The following is a 21,690-nucleotide window of genomic DNA, read 5'->3' on the forward strand; positions in this document are numbered from 1 at the left end:
AATTAACCTGAAAGTTTATCATCTTAAGCTAGGATCTGACACCCTCACCAACCTCATCCTATTCCTCAATCCCTTCTCATATATCTAAACTCCTGGCAACTATTTTATTAAATAATTTTGCAAAACTTACTTTTCATGCCAAGTATTTCTCTACTCTAATAAATAACCAACTTAATTTCCAAAAGATCTAAATTGAAAATCTTACAGAAGTCATTGTGTCTTACCAAGTCTATATCCATGGTGTCAAAATCCATCCCCTCATTAAGATCTTCAATCCTCCCTTCTGAGGACATCATAACATCTTCAACAATTGGCTCTTCATCATCTTCCATTAGGCTTGTACCACGCCGACTAGAGAAATACAAAACTAGGTCAAGACCTGAATCAAAGCTGTGACTATTAATATATTGGCAGCAACTATGTGGCTCTCTATATTCAAGCGTAATGGAAAATGATGGGATTAAAGGTCAGGGAAAATGATTAGGCACTGATCATGTCATCAATGATGTCAAAACCCCAATGTTCACTTGTCTAACAATGCTAAGAAGTTATGTTTATTCTATTACTTCAGTACATTTAGCTTGATAGTTCTGATATCCCATATAAAAAGTTCAATGAGAATTTCCCACATGGGAACAGACAAGATACCTCAAATCCTTTTTGAAAGTAGGCAGGGTACAAATTAATAAACAAATATAAAACAGAGACCAAAGAAATGACATTTTCAGAATACATATTTTCATTAACATATAATGTTAATTTTACCCATCACTCACTCATTCACTCAGTACCTAAACTGTACTAAGCACTCATTCACTCATTCACACAGTGCCTACTATGTGCCAGGCTTCTACTGTGTCCTATGGATGCAAAATAAAAGAATGAGTAAGATATGGTTCCTGCCCTCAAGGAGCTCACAGTCTACTATGAGAAACAGAGATAATTGATTATGACAAAGTGTGATGAATACTGCAAGAGAAATATGCATCAAGTGCTATAAAGTTATACTGAAAGAAGAGATTAATTCTGCTTTGGGAAGAAATGAGCAACATTTATGCTGAAAGCTGCATTCTGTGTCCTATGAAACTCAAAACTAAGACACATAGAGAAAAAGTAAAATAAAAATTGAGACCAAAAATTCTGTTTGTTATCACATAATTATAGGGAACAAACTCAAATTTCCAAGTTCACAGTTGGCCCAGATCAGAATAAAGGAGTGAAACTGAGGGTGACTTATTGTTCCCCAGTCTGGCCAGCATTTCCTTCTTTTCTCATTCTAAAGATTCCACCCCAAAATCAATTATTTACTGAATACTTGCTTATAATTTACACAATTCTATGCCGAGTCTTAAAAGATAGAGATAGCATGACATGATGTCTAATCCAGGCTATCCAGACAAGTATTTTGACAATGGTTCCTATTTCCTAAGAGTTCTGGATAGTAAATGACAATTTTATTGTATTTGGTAGAGGCAACTGTGAAGGGAATATGTGTGCTTTTGGTGGCCATATGTTATAGAAAACTAGAAATCCATTCTGAACTTCACTTGGAGTATAACAAAGATATATGATATAAGCAATTTTAAAAAGAGATAATTTGGAAGTATTTTCAGGTATAGGGCAGGTACTATTATAGAAAAATTATTGTTAAAATATTTTAAAGTCTCAAGCAATAGACCACTTGTGGTACAACAACCAAAAGAATCTTCTGGTAATAATTATTTAACTAGGATAATTTCTTAGTCACCTTGGGAAGCTCTAAGAAGAATTAAAACTAACTACAAACACTGTATCTATATAAGATGATAGATGTTCACTAAATTTATTACGATAGTCATTTCATGATGTTATGTAAGCCAAATCATTATGCTGTACACCTTAAACTTATATACAGTCCTGTATGTCAATTATACCTCCACAAAACTGGAAGAAAAAAATTTTAATCAATCAACCAATCAATCTACAAACAAAAGAATAATGATAAATGGTACTGAGTAATGAGACGCTGTGGAAGATCGTGGGCACTCGTGGAAAGCTCTCAGGGGAGACATGGACCAAGTGACTGCATGGCAGAATTCTGGAGTGTTTGGACTGGTGACTGGTTGGAAGCTAAGAAATTTCAGGCTGGATTCAACAAGTAGTAAGAACATATATGAAAAGGAATGTGGCCATACAAAACAGAAAAGGGGACAGAACCAAGGGGTAGTATAGAGGATGAACATATTAGACATACTGGGATCAGAATCTCTGTGTTCCACACAAAAACTACTAGAAATAATCGAAGAATTCAGCAAGGTAGCAGGTTACAAGAATCTCTATGTGTGATAAAGTATACTCTGTCTATAGAGGTTCTTAAGACCACTCTAGATAACTAAAGTGAATTCAAATAGACTACCACTCACATGATAAATGATCATTTCTTAAGAAAAATAGGTGAATTCTCATCATTTAAAAACACAAAATGAAACAAAAAATAAATTTTAAAAAGGTAACAATTACTATCTCCCAGCATTAAAACATATACCACATTATGTTACAAATACAAAGCTTTCAAACTCAAAAACTTAAATAATCAGAGTCATCAGATCTTCCCCCTCTGTACCAACCATCTAAAAACTGCTTGTATGCCATTTCTTTTGGAGCCGAAGCTAATAAAGATTTATAAAACTCTCATACAGATTCCAGTAAAAACAAAAGTATTTGAAAGTTAAACTACAAAGTTTTTAAACATTGGACATTTATTCATTCAATGAACATTTACTTAGCACATTTTTATGTGCCAAGCGCTAACAGGAAATGAAAGTGGTCCCTATTAAGAGTTACAAACTATTAGGTATAAAATAAGCTATAAGGATATACTGTACAACACAGGGAATATGTCAATATTTTATACTAACTATAAATGGAGTATAACCTTAAAAATTGTGAATCACTATAATGTACACCTGTAACTTACATAATATTGCACATCAACTATACCTTAATTTTCAAAAAAAGAAAAAAAGAGGTCCCTGCCCTTAAGGAGCTCACAGTCTACAGAAAGGGACAAATTCATAAACAAATTACAATACAATGTGATAAGTGCTATAAAAAATAGAAATATACATAGTGTTATGGGAGCATAGATGACACCGCAACTTCGTGTAAGGTGACACCTGAGCTTTTTCTTTTACGATGATTTTACCAGTTGCCAGGGAATAGGATACGATACTAAAATGTAGGCGGGGCCATATTTAGAAAGATCTTGCATGCCATGAGCTAAGGAGTTTGAACTGTATCCTGCAGGTAATGGGGAGCCATGGAAAGTTTTTAAGGAAAAGAGTTACATGATGAGATTTTTATTCTAGAATAGCAATTCTTGATGAGAGTGTGAATAATGGAGTGGTGGTGGAGGGAGTGAGGGGAGGGGTTTGGTGAGAGGATAAATGGGAGATCTGAGGGAAGAAAACAAGTTAGAAAGCTAAAATAATAGTTCAGGTGAGAGATGAGGGCCTGAACTAAGGTAGGGAATAAATTAAGATGTAACAAAACTGGATTTTTAGCTATAGGTCTGTGTACCAAAATAAACAAGGATTCATACTTAAAACTTTTCCAACAGAGCAAGCTAAGATTGGTCCTTTAACTAACTCGTTAATATTTAACTTTAAAAGTTTTTTTTTTCTGTTGGAAAGACCAATTGTTGGTTCCTTGATTATTTCAGCTTAGTTACTTTAGAGAGTTTGCTGAAATGTTTAGATAAGGCACACATTAAAGTATGTTAAAATGAATTAGTGAACTTCCTAGACTCAGACAATAAGGCACTCTCACTTACATGGCATGCTGAAGATTAGTTCGCAGTTTAACATAGCTCATTGCTGCTCTCTCCTGCTGTTGCCTTGCTTCCTCTTGTTGTCTTTGAGCTAACATCCATGTTACCTGCGTGCTTCAAGGAGAATTTTATTCTTCTTTTAACTTAACTTTTTTCTATGTAATTAATAAAGTTATAGTACAGAAAATGATCAGATGTACTTACTTATAATCAAGAGGAGTTTGATGATGTTCGGTCTGCATTGGATAGACACCCATGAAGCTATCCTCGGGTCGTAATCTTTTGGGCTCTCTCATAATCGTTGAGGTGAGTTGTGGTGTCTGCATCATAACTGGGGTGTGCAGTGTTTGTTCTCTGCTTAGCCACATACTGTCACTACTACTGCTTTCTTCAGCTGAGAAAGAAAATTAAGAGCAATAAAGTTCAGTCACTAATTTTGACTAACCAAGAAGTATCATACAACCTGTTCAGGTCAAACATCTGGTTGCTTTCCACGTACTAGTGCTTGGAGCAGGGAGATATACAGGTTACACACCTCCTACAGGTGCAGTCCTGGCCCTGCCCTTATAGCCTGCTTGTGGAAAAAGAGAACCCAGGCAATTACAACACAGTGCTAAGTGGTAAAGAGAGGGAAGCCCAGGCAGAATGGGAGCCATGAGAGGTCAGAGCCACCTACCCAGAAGTCGCATCTGACTAGAGTAGATGTGAGACTGTGAAGTCTTAGGCAGGGGGAAGAGCATAAACCAAAGCACTGAGGCATGAAACAACAATGATAGAACCATACTAATTTGCTGAAATATTTGGCAATTTTTGACCTGCAAAAATACTAATTTCATATAGTGCAGATTCAAGAGTTTAGTACTCCTGGAGTAAATGGTTAAAGGCTGAATAAAGAGGCAGTAGTCAATTTATGGAAAGTCTTATAAGCTGTGCTAAGATGACAGGAGCAATGTGGTGAGTTACGTGTTTTAGTGACAGTGGAGGATGTGGATGGAGAAGTGTACTTGAGAATATGAAGACTGGTGAGCAAACAGGCCACTTAGGAAGCTAACTCTGTAGCCCAGGGGAATTAGAGGTTCAGATGAGAAAAACTTTTTAAAATTTATAGTGATATGCATCGAACACATCTTCTAATTTGATAACTTTTATATTTAAAAAAAGGAAAATTTATTTTAACTACCTATAAACCATCAAAAAGCTATAAAATAGCCCTAGCTATTTTAACCAGTCAGTGATACTGTAAGGGAAATTCCTCCACGGAGTGGGATGTTGGGGCTATATAACCAGTCAAGTCTAAATACAAGGTTGTGTAAGTTTATGCATTTATATTATTGGACAAAAAACACTAAAACCATCCATCTATGGGACAATCAAGATTTAAATACTATACATTTGATGATGGTTGAAGAATTATGTGGCAATTTAAAAATATGGCCCCCAAATCTTTGATACTCCTCATATTAACAAGTGGGAAATTATGTCCCATCCCCTTAAATCTGGGTCCTGTGACTGCTTGCTCAATAGAATATGATGGAAATTATGCTATCCAGTTTCTGGGCCTTAAGAAAATGACAGCTTCCAGAGTTCTTTCTTGTCTCTTGAGACACCTGCTCTTGGAGCCTAGTCACATGCTGTGAGGAAGCCAAACAGCCACATGGAAAGGTCACATGTAAAGTGTTCTGGTAGAAAATCCAGCTGAGGTCCCAGGTGACAACCAGAATGAGATAGCATGAAATGTAAGTGTAGATGCCTCCGTATGATTCCAGTCACCAGCCTCTGAGTCTTCTGAACTGAAGCTACCAGACATCATGTCCCTGCTATGTCCTAAGTTTGGGGGATAGTTTATTACTAAGGAGTAACAGCTGGAACAAATTTTGGCAACTTTGCTAATTTGTTCAAAGTTTCCTAAGGAGAGGGAAAAAGTCCCCAAACCATTCTGAACCAACTCTGGAGAACTAAGAGTCCAAGAGATTCAAGTGTCACAATGACTCTTATCTCAAAGATTATAGACAGCAATTTGTATTCTATCAAGTTCTTTATGATTAGTGACCTCCATAGAAATTCAAAAGTTGGAACCTCTCTGAATCTGTTGTTCCACTTAAACTAGATGATCTGATTTCTTAGGTAATGATTAGCTCTAAAATACTGAGTCCATATCCCAATGCATACAGTATAGTGCAGTGACTGAAAAGCAGCTGCTCTAGAGTTAAGACTGCCTGGCTCTGCTACTTACTATCTGTATGACTTTAGGTAAGTTACTTCCCTGTACTAGTTATCTCATCTGAAAAATGAGGATGTACCTAGAGAGTTGTGAGAACTGAATTTATGTATGTAAAATGCTTAAAACAGTACATTTACACAAAACTGGACACGTTGTGCAAGCTATTATTTAACAACACATATCTCAAATTTAAAAATAAGGCGACCCTTAATTGACAATTCAGTTGGTAAACATAAGGGATAAACATAAAGAGAATGAACTATATTCTTACGGAGTGCAAGCTGCATGCCTTCAACTACTTTCCGTTTTCCTGTAGACGGTTTTGATTTTTTACTCCTCACAGTTGACCCTCGACTGCTGATTCCACTAATGACTGACATGGTGTCGTCATCACCACCAGCTAGCAAAGAATTTCGGTATGACATCAGTGGAAGCCACACATCTTCTCTTCGGAGTGACATCTGAAAGGTCATGAACTTTTCCAAGTAAACATACCTTAAAAAGGAGTAGAAACCATCAGCTTCGATACACTAAACTGCCATAGCTTTTTTTCTTTTTGCTTGTTCTTAATAATCTTAAGGCTCACATGCTATATGGAACATACAATGATTTAATTAGAACTAAATAAAAAGTAAGTTAGGATAAAACAGAATAACAGTTGATTGTGTGCTTTGAGGAAATGTAGACTGTTACAATTGAAGGATGCTAGTGTTTTCTTTCTCGAGATGTATCTGTTCTATCTGAACTTTACAGAACCTCTGTTAGAAGAACAAACCTGAGTTCTATTTCTGGAAAGAGGACTGGATTTAAAAATCATACAATTGGGGTTCTAGTCCCCGTTCTACCAGCACCCCAAGCTGTGTGAGCACGAGCGTATTACTTCACTACTTACTCAATCTCAGCCTCATCAGTACACTGATGAGCAATTTTACCTCTATCAAGATTCTCACATTAAATGAAATAATTCATAGCATTTCAGCTTAGTATTTGTTGAGCATTTACATCCAAGGCAATGAGGATGGATACAAAAGTACATCAGATATGGTCCCTACCTGCAAAACAATTTTCAGCCCGATGGAATTTATACCCCTGTATCCAAGTATCACAAGGACTCTATGGCTTATATGTAATATACCAACAAAAAATCAACTAACATCTGTGTGACTACTGTGTGCTAGGCATTTTCCTCTTGGGTTAACTTTATTCTTAAAATCTTGTGAGGGAGACATTCGCCCCATTTGACAGATGAGAGAAAGGACAAGAAAAGTTAAGTGATATATCCATGGTCATAAAAATGAGAAAGTAGTATAACCATGATTCAAATTCGAGGCCTCTGACACTAAAAGTTCAGTGCTTTACTGTCTAAATTATGCTTCAAAAACATGAACACAATTTTCATCAACTAACTATATAAAGTGCAATCCAAATTTTGCTATCATAATAACGGCTAATTTGAATCAGTTCAGAATTACCAGTTTTTGAACACCATTAAAGAGAAATGAAAGGAAATATCAGTTACAAACATACTGTTTGGTGTTAGTTGTTCATTATTTCTTCTTAATTACAATATATATCAGCTATACACAGTAATACAGTACTCCTCAAAGTGTGGTCTGTAAGTTGCCTATCAATCAGAGAACTGCTATCCGTCTGTGACAAGATGTGCAGCCTAAGCCAAAATACACTCACTGGTAGAGAGATTTACAACTACATCAGTATACACCACATAGCTTAACAGAACATTCCGGATAAGTAGCCCTTCCTAATGCTATTTCCTTTTGTCCTCTTCCCAGCCACAGAGGTCACCATTAACCTGAATTTGCTGTTTTTTGTACCCATGCATTAGTTTTATACTTTTAATACCTACTGGTCTATAGACATCATAGCATCATTTTGTACTTTGCTTTTTGCACTCAACATTATAATTTAAAATCTTACCATTTCCAAAGAGTGACATTAGCTAACACTATGGTAGCAATCATTTTCCAATATTTAAGTGTATCAAATCAATACGTTGTACACCTCAAATTTACATAGTATTATACGCCAACTGTATCTCAATGATGTCAGGAAAAAATTTTTTAAAAAGACCCATTGTCTGAGGGTCTAATATATAACATAGTGGTTACAGTTGATGATACTGTGTAATTATACAATACTGTATAATTGAAATTTGCTAAAATTTGCTAAAGAATACAGCTTAAGTGTTCTCATCCAAAAAAAGGGTAAATATGTGAGGCGATAAATAATTAACCTGATGATGGGAATCCTTTCAAAATGTATATGAAATCATCATACTGTGTATTTTAAATATATAATTTTGTTTGTTAATTGTACCTCAATAAACCTGAAAAAAACTTAAGATTTTAAAAGAAGATCAATTGGATTGTGTGAGTCTTATTTCAATCCCAATTGTATAAAAAGAACTATAAAAATAAAATCAATTTATGACATGTGTGGCTACCAGAAATTTTAAAAATAGCTAGGTTTTTAATCAAATTAAGAACTATTTACTTTAAAAAAAGTAACCATTTTGACCACTGTATAGTATTCCATTCTATGTCAATCTATTGATCCTATTTTCCACTTGCTAACTGTTTAGTTTTGAGCTTTTCCCTATTCAATCAATGCAACAGTCAGATATTTTTATGGTTCTCCTTATACACATGTGCAGGATCTCCTCTAGGGTATCTACCTATGAATAGAATTGCTGGATAATGAAGTAGGGAGAATCTTAAGCTTTGTGACATTGCCAAATATCTCCACAAAGTGTTCTTGTACCAGTATACTCTACCAGCAATGTCTAAAAGTCTCTATTGCTCCACGTCCTTGGCAAAACTTGGCACTATCAGTCTTCTTCATTTTTGCTAATCTGCTAGGTGAGAAATGGTTTTTTATTATTTTAATTTATATTTCTCTAAGTGTCAATGCAATTTTTAATAGGGATAAATTTATATATAATAAAATGCACAGAAATTAAGAATAAAGTTGGGTCAGTTTTGCAAATGAATGCAGTCATGTAACCCACACCTTTCAAGATACAGGGCATTCCCATGGCCCTAGAAAATACCCTGTATCCCTTTTCCCATTTAGTCTCCACAACCTTAGAAGTAACCACTAGTGATTTCTATCACCATGGATTATTAGTTTTGTCTGCTTTAGAATTTCATGTAAGATCTATATAATCTTTAAATGCAAAATACTGGTGGGCTTTCAAAAGACATTATCTATACTATTAAGTTACTCACATGCTTCTGCCCTTTTGTACCTCCAAGACAGGGATTCAGGGAGCAGGGGGTGGTTCAAAGAAGATTTTTAGAATTTAATTTCATTTGTTGGGCTCTCTTAGAATATGTCACCATTTTAGGAGACCAAACCATAAAAGTATCCTGTTTAAATGGTCTGTTGAGAACAGGGTCTTCTGAGGACAGGACTAGCAGTCAAAGTACAAAGATAGATAAAAAGGGGGGACTTCTAATTTACAGTGTAGTCAGCTCAGGACACAGACTAAGATGCTCGTGATGGATCACAATACTATCGTCTGTTAAATGCTTCTTCCTTAATTAGGCTAAGCCAAGAACACAAATTAGAATACACAAAGCATTCCAGTTATACCTCTAAAGCCACAACTACACTGTAAGGGGAACTCATGGAATTAAAATGGAGTATTATCCATAAAACATAGTTAAAATCCTTAAATTATAAAATTTCTGAAGTATAAAGTTTTTTTGTGCACTAATGCAATCCTACAAATCTAATCTAATCTGAGAGAGAAACCAAGTATAATAATTAATCTTTAAGAATTCCAAAACAAAACTAAACAGAATATTTCCAGGAAATACATACACTGTTCTTTTGTCTTGTCGGAGTAGTTTAGAAGAAAATTCACTGAGAATATCAAGAAATGCCAAATTTAAAGGTGGATGGCTCTCTCCTTGTGGATTAGGCTCTTTAAAAGCAAATTCTATGCCATCTCTGCAACAGAAAAAAAAAATATTTAAAAGACTAGAGAGTGAATTAAAGTTGAGGAAAGTATGGGACTAACTTAAAGAGCAGAAAAATTTCTGTAGGGAGACATTTAACACTTTTATAACTAAGGAAGCAATAAGAATTAAAAAAAAAAAAAACACAAATAAAACAGCTTTCAATGAAACAGCATCCAAACCTCCTGACTTTTCCAAAGGCAAGGCTCTTTATCCACAATAAACAGATAAAGGGTATTAATGCCCACCTGATGGTTATGTTTAAGCTCTAAAATACACTCACACTTACTTAAAAGTATAATTGATCAGTAAATTACATGCCTAAAATAAAATCAGATGATTTCCAATTTTGATGAGGCAGAGCAAACATGCAGACAGAATAAAGGTTGTGGCTCAAAACATGAAAAAAGGTCACTACGAAATAGAGAACAGAACCAGAAGCAGAAAACTTGAAACAAAGGAATCAAATCTCAAAAATTTTTCTACCTAGCAATGAGATTATGACAAAAACTATCAAAAGAGATTTTTTAATACCTGATGAATGTTGCTTTTCTTCACATAATTTATAAAGATTCCGTATGATTTTAATTACAGCAAAGACTTTCGGTAAAAGGTATTTTAGTCCCAATTCATGTGTTAATGGAGATAGCACTGCAACTGGTTCTTAACTTAAGGAGATATGCCACAGATTTGTAAACAAGTAATAAAACATCAACTGAATTTGGTTATTCTAAATAAAAGAGCTAGATACAAAAAAAACCCTTAATGATTAATAAACAACTTAACAGGAGAGCTGAATGAAATATTTGGAAATTACTTGTGCAGCATAGCGATGGCCTCTCTTGTTTTCAATTGATCGAGTCCAAAAGTTAATGCAAAACGTCGAGCAAGTTCTTTTATGCCACTGAATGTTGAGGATGACCTATCAAAATTATAGCCATTTTCCTGTATCATTTCATTAAAAAGCTATTTGGAAAGAAAGAAAGCATGTTAAAGTTTTTTAATAACTATGGATTATTAACATCTAATTTAAAAAGTACATTTTTTATTTAAAATATACTTGATATACCATAAATGAAGCACTGTATTTTATTCTAAAACATAGATTTTTAAAAACATGATATAAATTACCAAAATTGTAGCACTTCATATATTCAGACTAGAGGTAGTATCAACATTAGAAACTCTTTAAATTTGTAATGACAGACTTGTTTTCTGCCTGTATTAACTGAATATTAAAATAGCACATAAAAATATAAAGAAAAAGGAAAGTAAAATATTAGGCAACCATGCTCTTTTATTGACATTTAAATGATTTTTCTAAGAACTTCCACCATAAGTTCCATCAAGAACTTTCATCATAAAGTAAGCAAAACAAAATACAATTTTTCAACTATCAAATTGCCAAGATTTTTAACAGATAATGGCTACTGCTTCAGAATAATGAGCACTGATCTGCTGGGAACATAAATCGAGATAACCTTTCTTTCTGTAGAGCAGTCTGGCAATGTGTAGTGAAAGCTTTAGAATTCTCATGCCCTTTGACTAAGCACTTGTAATGACCAGACTTTATCCGAAAGGAATGATAATAGTAATACCTGTGTACAATACATAGGCACAAAAATGTTTGGTTTAGTGCTATTTATAAGCAAGTGCTAAGAATTGTACAAGACCTCAACATCAAAGAAGAGATCATGGTTAAATTACAGTCCTATACAATGGAATATTACAATCATTAAAAATGAAGAGGAAAGTATTTAATGGTATGAAAATATTCAGGATTTATTAAAATGAAAATTTGAGGACTGCAAAATAGAATGCACAATACAATTTTTTATTTTTGTAAAATAAGATTCAGATAGGCATAAAAAAGATTAGGAAGACTATTAAAAATTATAACATTGTTAAGTGGAAAAAATTAGGGAAAAGTTGGGTTTTTTTCTAGTTTTCCTACAATATTTTCTAAACTTTCTACAGCAAGCAGCTATTATTTTATAGCAAAAGTTATTTAAATGCTGCCTTTAAAACTTTTTAAATTCTATTAATTTTAATAAAGAGTATCCAAATATGCAAATGAAATTGAGATTTCATACCTAGATTTCTAAGAACAAAGTTTAGCAAAATGAAATGGGTTGGGTTGTGTTTTGCATGCATTTGGTCTCTAGTGACAAAAGTATACTAAGCAAATTATTTTTACCTAATTAAACCTGCCTTGCCACTGCCAAAATCAAAATGACTGTTGTATTTTGATTATAGGATTGATAAATGCTCATTAAAATACATGTGGAAATGTACAAAGGAAAAAGTAAAATTCACCTGAAACCTACCAAAGCAAGTTAACCCCAGCTAACATTCTGGTGATTTTTTTTCCCAAATAGATATAGAGATACGCACAATTTTATAGAGTTGCTATACTATAATCTACTTTATTCTCAAACTAAATATTGTAGAGATCTTTACGGATGAATGAATATAGACCTACATTAATTTTAAGTGCTACACAATAGCCACTGCAAAGATGTACTACACAACATATTCATCTAATATACTATTGAGGAACATTTGATTTATTTCTAACTTCTTGCTATTATAAACATTTTTGCCATGTATAAGCTCATTCACCCTTTTTTGCATATTTGTCCTATTACCACTGTGGATAAATTTCTAAAAGTAGAATTGCTGCCTAAAATGGCATACACATGATAAATTTTGACATATATTGCCAAAATGCCTACCAGGAAAGTTGAATCATAAATTGTTGACAGTACCGATTTTCCCTGATACCTCAGGCAACTACAGGTTTTGCCAATCTTGCCAGCCTCAAAGCAAAAAATGACTCCACTTGCACAATGTCTGCTAGTGAGACTGAGTATCTTATATTTCCACTTTTATGAACTATCTGTTGCATCCTTTGCCCAGTTTTCAACTGTTACCTTGAAAACTATTAAATGTTTATTATGTTAGCCTAAGCTGGTACTTTGTCTTACCTGTTGCAAACTGAGAATAAGGGTCTTTGCACACTGAATTTTGTCTATCTGCCTTGTTTTACTCATTGTTTCTTTGATGATATCTCCATAGTCGTTATAATACTAGAAAAGAAATATGAGCAAATTAGAACTTTGTCTCTTAAAATTACTGGACAAGACTAATTTTAGGTTAGTCATATTAGCATGTCACAAAAATGTATTTGGCTGAAATTATGCCTTCAGAGACATGAAAGAATGTTACTGAAATGTCATTATAATTTCTCTTTTTAAACTTTTTTTTTACTGAGTTATAGTCATTTTAAAATGTTGTGTCAAATTCCAGTGTAGAGCACAATTTTTCAGTTACACATGAACATACAAATATTGTCACATTTTTTTTCGCTGTGTATTTCTAAACACATAATTCCTAACATCAGTTAAGTTCAGAAATATCACTTAAGATCTAATCACATTAAGCTCCAGAATTGGTTTTAAGGAGGTATGTTATATAACAATATTTAAGTTATACAGATTTTCAGAAATAAAACAAAGGACAGAAACAAAGTTTTTGTGCTTTTTTTTGAACTATTTAAGACAATGAATTTAATCACAGTTACTTTCATTGCTACTGGCATATACATCATGTGCAGTTTCCAACTTTATTAATTTGGTTTATGGAAATGAATAGCTTGTTAACAACATTTAAACGAAAACTTACTATGTGTGACATTTACACTATACACTGCATGTGAATTTTTCTAATTAAAGATCTTGTTTCAAAATGCATATATAACAACTAACAGAGATAACAGGATAACCATGCCCCTATGATTAATCAAATGTAGAATACCTAAGTCTAAAAGTTTAAAACTTGCAAAATGACTTCAAAAACAATCTTAGTTTAAAAAAAAAATCTAACAAGTATCATGCCAAATAACTTAAATTCCAAAGTACTTTATAATGGTGCTAGTATTCTACCGTGTAGGGAAGTATTCCAAAGAGAATTAACTAGGTTTTGTTAAATGTACTATATATTTTATTTTGTAAAAGCAAAGGCTTAAAAAAAGCTTATATTTATAATTAGATTTTACTTGGAAAAGGATTACAGAAAAATTATCATATTTAGTCACATTCTGAGAAAAATTATCATATTTAGTCACATTCTGTTAGTACAATTAACACTATCCTTTCTACTGCTACTTAAAAAGTTAAAAGAATCTCAAATGTATTTATGACAATTGTGAATAACCTATTGTGAATCAAATCAGATTTTCAGAGCTTAAGGAATCTTAGCTATCCCAGTGAAACAGACGAAGAAAGATGGGACACAAAAAGTATTGAACTACTCAAGGTCACAAGCTGCATAGTAACAAAGCCAAAACTATACCATCTAAAACATATCTACTGACTCCTAAACCACTTTTTTATGCAACGCCAAGCAGGGGAGGGACACCATCCTACTATCTTAAACTAAATCACAAGTGCAATTTTTATTAGTGACAGTTAACCTTAAACAAGCTGTTTCCAATACTCCAAATGCAAATGAACTCAAAATGTCCATTAAAAGAGGAGTGGAGATACGAGAAAATGTTACTGAAAATGTTAAATATTTAAAAAGATTTCTTTTATGCTACAAAAGTAAATTTACTATATAAAAAAATTCAATGGCAACCAACCATAAAAGTAATATAAAAATATCTTGCTATCCATTATTCAATTTTACCTTCATATACTGCTTGAAGATATCTGCAGCTGTATTCATCTCCACCACAGTATATACAATTAGCTTACAAAATGCTGCAAGTAAATTTCTCCTCTTGTGCAGAGCTTCAATTTTACTGGCTTCATCCTCCTGCTGACCATCTGGGGAAAAAAGTTCGAAACATTAAGCCATCTGTATTTTACTTCAGCCATAAATACACGTAATATATATACATTTTACACATAAATACATAAATACATACATACATACATACATACATATATATATATATATATATATATATATATATATAAAATTCTCACTATAAAACACCATCATTTTGGAGAATTTTAAAAATAAGGAAAACACATTTAAATAAAATAAAAATTATAATCACTCTATCTTCATGAATGACCAGCCCATTGATTACAATAGACAAATTTTCTGTGAAGTCAAATAATAATCAGAAGGCTGTTTGGTGAACATGGAACAGGAATAAGTGGAGTAGGTCAGAGGAATTGATGTTTAGTGAGGTCAGGCTATGCTTGCCAAACACATTCATCTACTTTCCTAACAGGATAGTTTGGTGATGAGATCTGCATATTCAATGCCTGTTGGTTAAAGCTCTTTCTTCCCTAGGGGCAGACAACCTCAAAAATTCTCCTATCTGTTCTAAAGATGACCCTACACCTCACCTCAAACCCAAGTTTTATTGACACATACTTCCTTTATACGTATTACATATATTCAGTTTAGACTGACTTAGAAACCATTCTGTCTTTTTAAGATAATTTCAAATATTTCTGTTCTGATCCATTATGTAAGATCTTGATGTTCAGTTATCAAAGGAATAGAATTATTTCCAAATTCATAATCGGGAAAGCCAGACTACAGCCTCCAAGTATTGTCAAAGGATTGTTTCTAATTATTTGATACTGTAAATAAAATTGTGATGAAGACTTTTACATAAAAAGCTAAACTCTGGACCAATTTTACAAATGAAATTACTTATATCAAAAAATATCATGTATAAAATAACAGCTTTTTATAACAAGTATTTCTTTTACTCCATCTCTGATAACCCTTGATAACTGCTAATAAATTAAAACCAAGTTTTGAGAGTAGGAATTTGTTTAGGACAGACCAACCAAAACAAGTGCCTATTCCAGAATGCCAAAGTCTTTTGCTTAGAAACCTAAACCATACTCTTTATTCTTTAAAAAGACTAAGCTAACTTTTTCTTAATGACTCTGTGATTATAATGGATTTCCAAATGATACTATTTCCAATCACTGTGCGGTACTGCTCTCAGGAACTAGAGGTGTACAGACTTAATCCCCCTACAGACTAAATTACCCAGACAGTAAAAGTTTTTTAAGCCTTCACTTCTTATCTAAAATTAGCCACCTTTTCTCTTGTGGGGATTAAAGAATGTTAGAGAAGTACCTAACACAATGGGCCTTTCATAGATGTCAGCTGCCATTACATGCTGTCAGTGCCTCTAGCATTCCCTATTTTACTCTCCCCTTCTAGTCTGATGTGGGTGGGCTAACAAACTAAATAGCCATGGGTCTGTAATACCAAGGGTTAGATGAGTACAAGAAGCAATGGAAACTATCGTATGTTGCTGGTGGGAAAATGAAAGAATAAAATACTTGGGAGACTAATTTGGAAACATGTGGTCAAGTTTAAAATGCATACTTATATAGTGGAATCTGGCAATTCCACTCTTAAGGTATACAGGCACACCTCAGAGATATTGCAGGTTTGATTCCAGACCACCCTAATAAAGGTAATATCACAGTAAGATGAATCACACTAATCCTCTGGTTTCCTAGTTCATATAAAAGTTATGTTTACACTATATTGTAGCCTTACTAAGTATATAATAGCATTATGTCTAAAAAATGTACGTATCTTATTAAACACTTTATTGCTAAAAAATGCTAACCATAATCTAAGCTTTCATGTGAGCTGTAGTAGTAGTAATATCAAAGATCACTAATCACAGACAGATTACCATGACAAAGGAAAAAGTAATGAAAAAGTTTGAAATGTAAGAATTACCAAAATTGACTCAGAAACATGAAGTGAACAAATGCCATTGGAAAAATGGCACCAACAAAGTTTCCTGATGCAAAGTTGTCACAAACCTTCAATTTGCAAAAACACAGTATCTGCGAAGTGCAATAAAAATGAGGTATGCCTGTACACTAGAAAAGCATTTGCACATGTGCTCAAGAAGAACATTTTTGTAACATTATTTATAATAGGAGAAAAAATGGAAAAAACCTAAATGTTCATCAATATGAAAATGAATGACGTATGGTTAATTCACATCACATAATACTCAGCAGTCAAGATGAATAAGTTATAATTACATGTCTACACTGACAAATTTTTCAGATGTTAACTCAAAAAAGCAAGATGCAAAATAAAATGTTCAGCATACCATTTATGTGGAAGCTAGCAACAGAAAACCTTTATATTGTTAAAGGATACATACACTACTAGTAAAATAAAATTAAAATGCAAAGGCATGTTAAACACCAAATTCAGGATAGCAGTTATGTCTAGGGAAAAAGAATAATGGGACTGGGGAGGGATACAAACAAGGGCTTCTTTTGTATCTATGCTTTATTCCTTTAAAAAATAAATCTGAAACAAATAGAGCAAAATTTGACAAATGCTAATAGTAGGTATGTACAAATGTGTTGTATTTTATACTTTTTCATAGAACTGGAATACATTTCATTTTAAAAGTGTAAATAGAAAAAAAACAAAGTCCAAGGAGATAAGATTGAGGTTAATTCCAAGAAGCTCCCATAAAATTCAGGAGTATTGGCAAGATTCTCATTTCTACTTTCTATGGTCTAAATGAAGTCAAGTTAGTCCCCAACTAACAAAAGGGTCATGGACCAAAACTGATTTATCAGTTTTTGGTATATAACTATGCTTTCCTATAGAAGGTTTAAAAACTCCTACTCATCTTTTAGGATCCAGTTCAGATGTTAGCTTATTTCAATGGTGTTTCAACTCTTACAGACTAGTTAGAACTTCCTCTACATTCCCACAACACTCTGTACATACTCTATTACTTATCAAATTGCATTATAATTACTTGTTTTTAGATAAGTCTTTTCCACCTGAATTGAATTCTTAAAGGAAAAGTATGTCTCATTTGTTTATATTCATAGCATCTAGTATACTGCCTGCTAACTAACAAATGTCAAATGAATGTTAAAAATGAAGTGTAACTAAAGCAATAGCTGAAAGTGAATGCAATTTCTAAGTACATAAACTTTAAGCACATGGATTTTGACAACTGTTTTGGCTACTTTAGGTTTTTCAATCCTGTTCTGGTTAAGTGTTTAATACTTGAGAATAAAGCTCTTTATTGATAAAGATAAGCTAACAAGGCAAGTCTAGAATTACAGTTAAGACTCTATTTTGGAGTGATGTGTCAGTTTATGTATGGACATACATATATTGATGTTATATATCAAGTTTAACTTCAAATTTAAAACAAACCCAGAAAGAAGTCAACAAATACTACCTGTCTTGTTCAAGTAAGGCATCTGTGTATGCAATTAGGGTGTGAAGAATAACTTACAACTAGGCAAGGTTGGTTTGGTTATTTACCTGTGAACATTCTGTACTGCCCAAGACTTTTACAGAAAACCTATGTTATAAAAGTATACAACAAATACATCATTTAAAGAAACACTATTCTGTTCTAATTACTTGAATGCTGATATCAGCAATGATTAAGGGTAAAGGGAAGCAAACTGTATTGAGTACCTACCTTCTACATGCTCAGGCACTGTACTAGTCACTTTCCTCAATTTAATAAACTCATACAGTACCAAAATCTGTAAGGGAGCTACAAATTAGAAAAACCAGCTCACAGCTAGTGAGAAACAAAGATCGGATTCCAAAGCCTATGGTCTGTGGTATCACATTGGCTTTACAATGTTACAAGAACTGAACACAAATTGCATTGGGAAATGTACCCATGTTTCATGTTTTAAGAATAAAGTATCAAATAGTAGTGTAACACTTTACACATTACTTAAATTTGATTTATGATAGATACACAGATTTAACAAAAAGATGGCAATAAAATTACCTGCACTGTTATTGTCATCATCCTGTTCGATGAAGACATGATCCAGAATAAAGCTGAGCAACTCAGACTGCAATGAAGAATCAGGGGTGTAAACTAATGGCTCTAACATGTCACGCCCTCCTGACATAATCTGATGGCTGAAGATCATCAAAATATCACATAGAATTGTGAAGGCCTATTAAAAAAAAAAAAAAGGAAAGCATACCATAAACCCGTTTCTCACCAACTGCCACAGGTAACTTACATATTTAATGTGGAATACAATCCAACATTCTATATTTTAAACTCTTTATAAAAACCAATGTCTAGTATTTTCCTAAGATTTTAAAGGTAAGGAGTGTAATTTCTGCAACAATAACTCCTGATATTTGCACTGTGATTTACAAACTGCAAAGTAGTTTCACAAATATTCTTTTTTATTGTCACCAACTTTTAAGTGGTTTGTGCAATATATCATTAGAACATGCACACTTGAAAAAAAAAAAACATGCAGGCAGGACACAATCTCAGGTTTTCTGGCTCCAAATCTCATACTTTACACTATACCACAATGTCTCATGGTATACATTCTCAAATATAAAGTAATATATAAACTTGGAAGACAAAAATTTATACCAAGAAGATAAATTATCTCCTCGAAGATCTCTTAGAAGACAGATCACAAAGTCCATGGTACTTTTTAAGTACTCCCATTGTCCATATGAGTGTTGATTAAATAGAAAAAGCATAATCAACTATGGGCCTGCTTACTAATCATCAGACAAATCTGATAGTATAATAAACATAAGGCTACAAGTTATATACCTCCAGGAGCTTTATAAAGACTCTGCCAGGAGTTTTAAATAGAGTCAAACACTGGTAAAAATGTCAGAAGATAACTGGAAAAATTTAATTATCTGTGGGGAAGACGTAATGAAAACAAAATTCAGGGGTCATAAAGCTAACAGAATAATTACATAATGGAAGACTACAACTAGAAGGACAGATTATACTATAGACCACAAATTAGATCTTAATAATAGTTTTGCTTTTTTGGAACTAACCACATTTATTTTTTCTCTTTATACTTTTTACCTCTTCTTTTGGTCTCTTCTTCTCATTTCACTACTATAGTAGTAATTTATACCTATCAGGATACTTGAGTTTTCAAAAGCTTTTGCAACATACACAGTAAAGATATAAACATGGTGACATTTACTAATTAGGTTAACTGGCAGGTCTTGTCAGCTGACCAGGGCATATTCCTGGAAGCTATTAGGAACACTAATACTAACAAGCTATTTAATGACCAAATAATTAATCTCCAAGGCCTGAACAACAGATTACATATAAAGGAGATTACACACAATAACCCATAAGGAATTATATGTTAACACTGTAAGAAATAAGGAATACTAAGCTGAATATCTTGGTCGCCTATGAAAATGTATCAAGTAATACTTCATGTATTAAGTTTGGATCAGAAGTTCCAAGTCCTTTACTGTTACACTTCAAAACTACATACTCAAAACTGGAGAGAATTCAGCAATGCAGTAATTATGGCAATATACTTTATTGTTTTGAAAGAAAAGCACACAATTCAGTAACTGGATCTTGGCCATTTAGTATCTTCTAATTTATTTGTGCCCAAGCATATAGTATGGGAGGGACAAAAGGGAGTTGGAAATAATAAGAAAAATGATACTAACAGTGAGGTATTAAATGTAAAAAAATTTTAACAATGAAAATCCAAATGTATTTCATTAAAATTAGTTTGGATATTTTAAAATGAAATAAAGACAAGTGACAAATAAAAGGGTTGAATGTTTTCTTGGTAGCTTTAAGAAGTTAATACACTCTAAATTAAACAGTACCCAACAGAACACAAGCTGCTAAAAAGAGCACTTATGAGAACTGCTGTGGCTCTACCCCAATATACAAAGGTTAAGCAGGATAAAATGTTCAAAACCCCTTGAAATCACCACAAGCATTCTGACTGTATCATTAGTAATATTTCTTACAAAATGATTATAAAAACATCTTCCCCACAGAAGCATTCAAAAAGTATGCATCCAAAAAAGCTTAATCCTCTATTAGGGAATTAGAACTAAATAGGCTCTTGGTCCCAGGATCAGAATTCATTTTACAGATGAGAAAACTACCTATTGCACCAGATAACACGGTATTTCCAGAATGAGAAGGCTGGCAGTAATTGAGTCAAGAGGGAATATGGGGTGGGAAGGTAACACTTTGAAGACAGGGAAGTGATTAAAATTTTTATTTCAGACAAAGACCACATAAGAAAAAATAACTTACACAATCAGGATGGGCAGGAATTTCAACATCTGATGATACTCTCAGAGATGACAAAACCGGATGGACCTTTCCTCCCTGAGGCATACTTGTTATACTTGTTGCTTCCAGGAATAACTTATGTAACTGCATACACCTACTTTGTATATTTGGGTCTATTTACCAAGTGGCATGAAGAAACAATAACACAGAGTAACTGTGCTATGAGGGTAATTTGTAATGCTCTGTATGGAATTAATGTTAATCTGGTTTTTGAGCAGGGTCTACATGGATGGATACAAGATATTTCTACTTTGCCCAATTTCAGTATTACTTAAATTTTCTAGGTTAGTTCAGGTATTTGTTCAGAGTATCTTACAAAAATTGCTGTCTATAGTAATTACTAACCTGTTCCTTAACAGTAGTATTCACGTTGGTCAGGTAATGTTGACATATCTGACAGAATACCCTCATCTGTTTCTTTAAACGCAGCAAGTCCTCCTTAAAAAAATTTAACATGAACATTTTAAAATACTGTATTAAAAACTCATTCAGTATTTAAGATGTTTTAAACTAAATAAAACAGCATCATATATTTATATTAACACTG

The 21,690-nt window shown here is 33.2% G+C and overlaps 1 protein-coding gene across 4 annotated transcripts in view; it reads right to left on the reverse strand.

The window, feature by feature from the left end:
* STAG2 (STAG2 cohesin complex component) overlaps positions 1-21,690 on the reverse strand; it is a 107,521-nt gene that overhangs the window by 6,917 nt on the left and 78,914 nt on the right. For 3 of the 4 annotated variants that reach the window (XM_031445209.2, XM_010991639.3, XM_031445210.2), the window contains exons 23-32: positions 21,489-21,581; positions 18,810-18,984; positions 14,702-14,841; positions 13,000-13,101; positions 10,830-10,978; positions 9,876-10,004; positions 6,301-6,524; positions 4,013-4,202; positions 3,812-3,922; positions 225-351 (exon numbers count right to left, since the gene is read on the reverse strand). In XM_031445209.2, the coding sequence (XP_031301069.1) occupies positions 225-351; positions 3,812-3,922; positions 4,013-4,202; positions 6,301-6,524; positions 9,876-10,004; positions 10,830-10,978; positions 13,000-13,101; positions 14,702-14,841; positions 18,810-18,984; positions 21,489-21,581 (1,440 nt within the window). The remainder of the gene's footprint in view (positions 1-224; positions 352-3,811; positions 3,923-4,012; positions 4,203-6,300; positions 6,525-9,875; positions 10,005-10,829; positions 10,979-12,999; positions 13,102-14,701; positions 14,842-18,809; positions 18,985-21,488; positions 21,582-21,690) is intronic. The other variant, XM_031445211.2, reaches the window with a different exon arrangement.

The sequence above is a fragment of the Camelus dromedarius genome, chromosome X (genome assembly GCF_036321535.1).
Source record: "Camelus dromedarius isolate mCamDro1 chromosome X, mCamDro1.pat, whole genome shotgun sequence".
NCBI classification, from domain to species: domain Eukaryota; kingdom Metazoa; phylum Chordata; class Mammalia; order Artiodactyla; family Camelidae; genus Camelus; species Camelus dromedarius.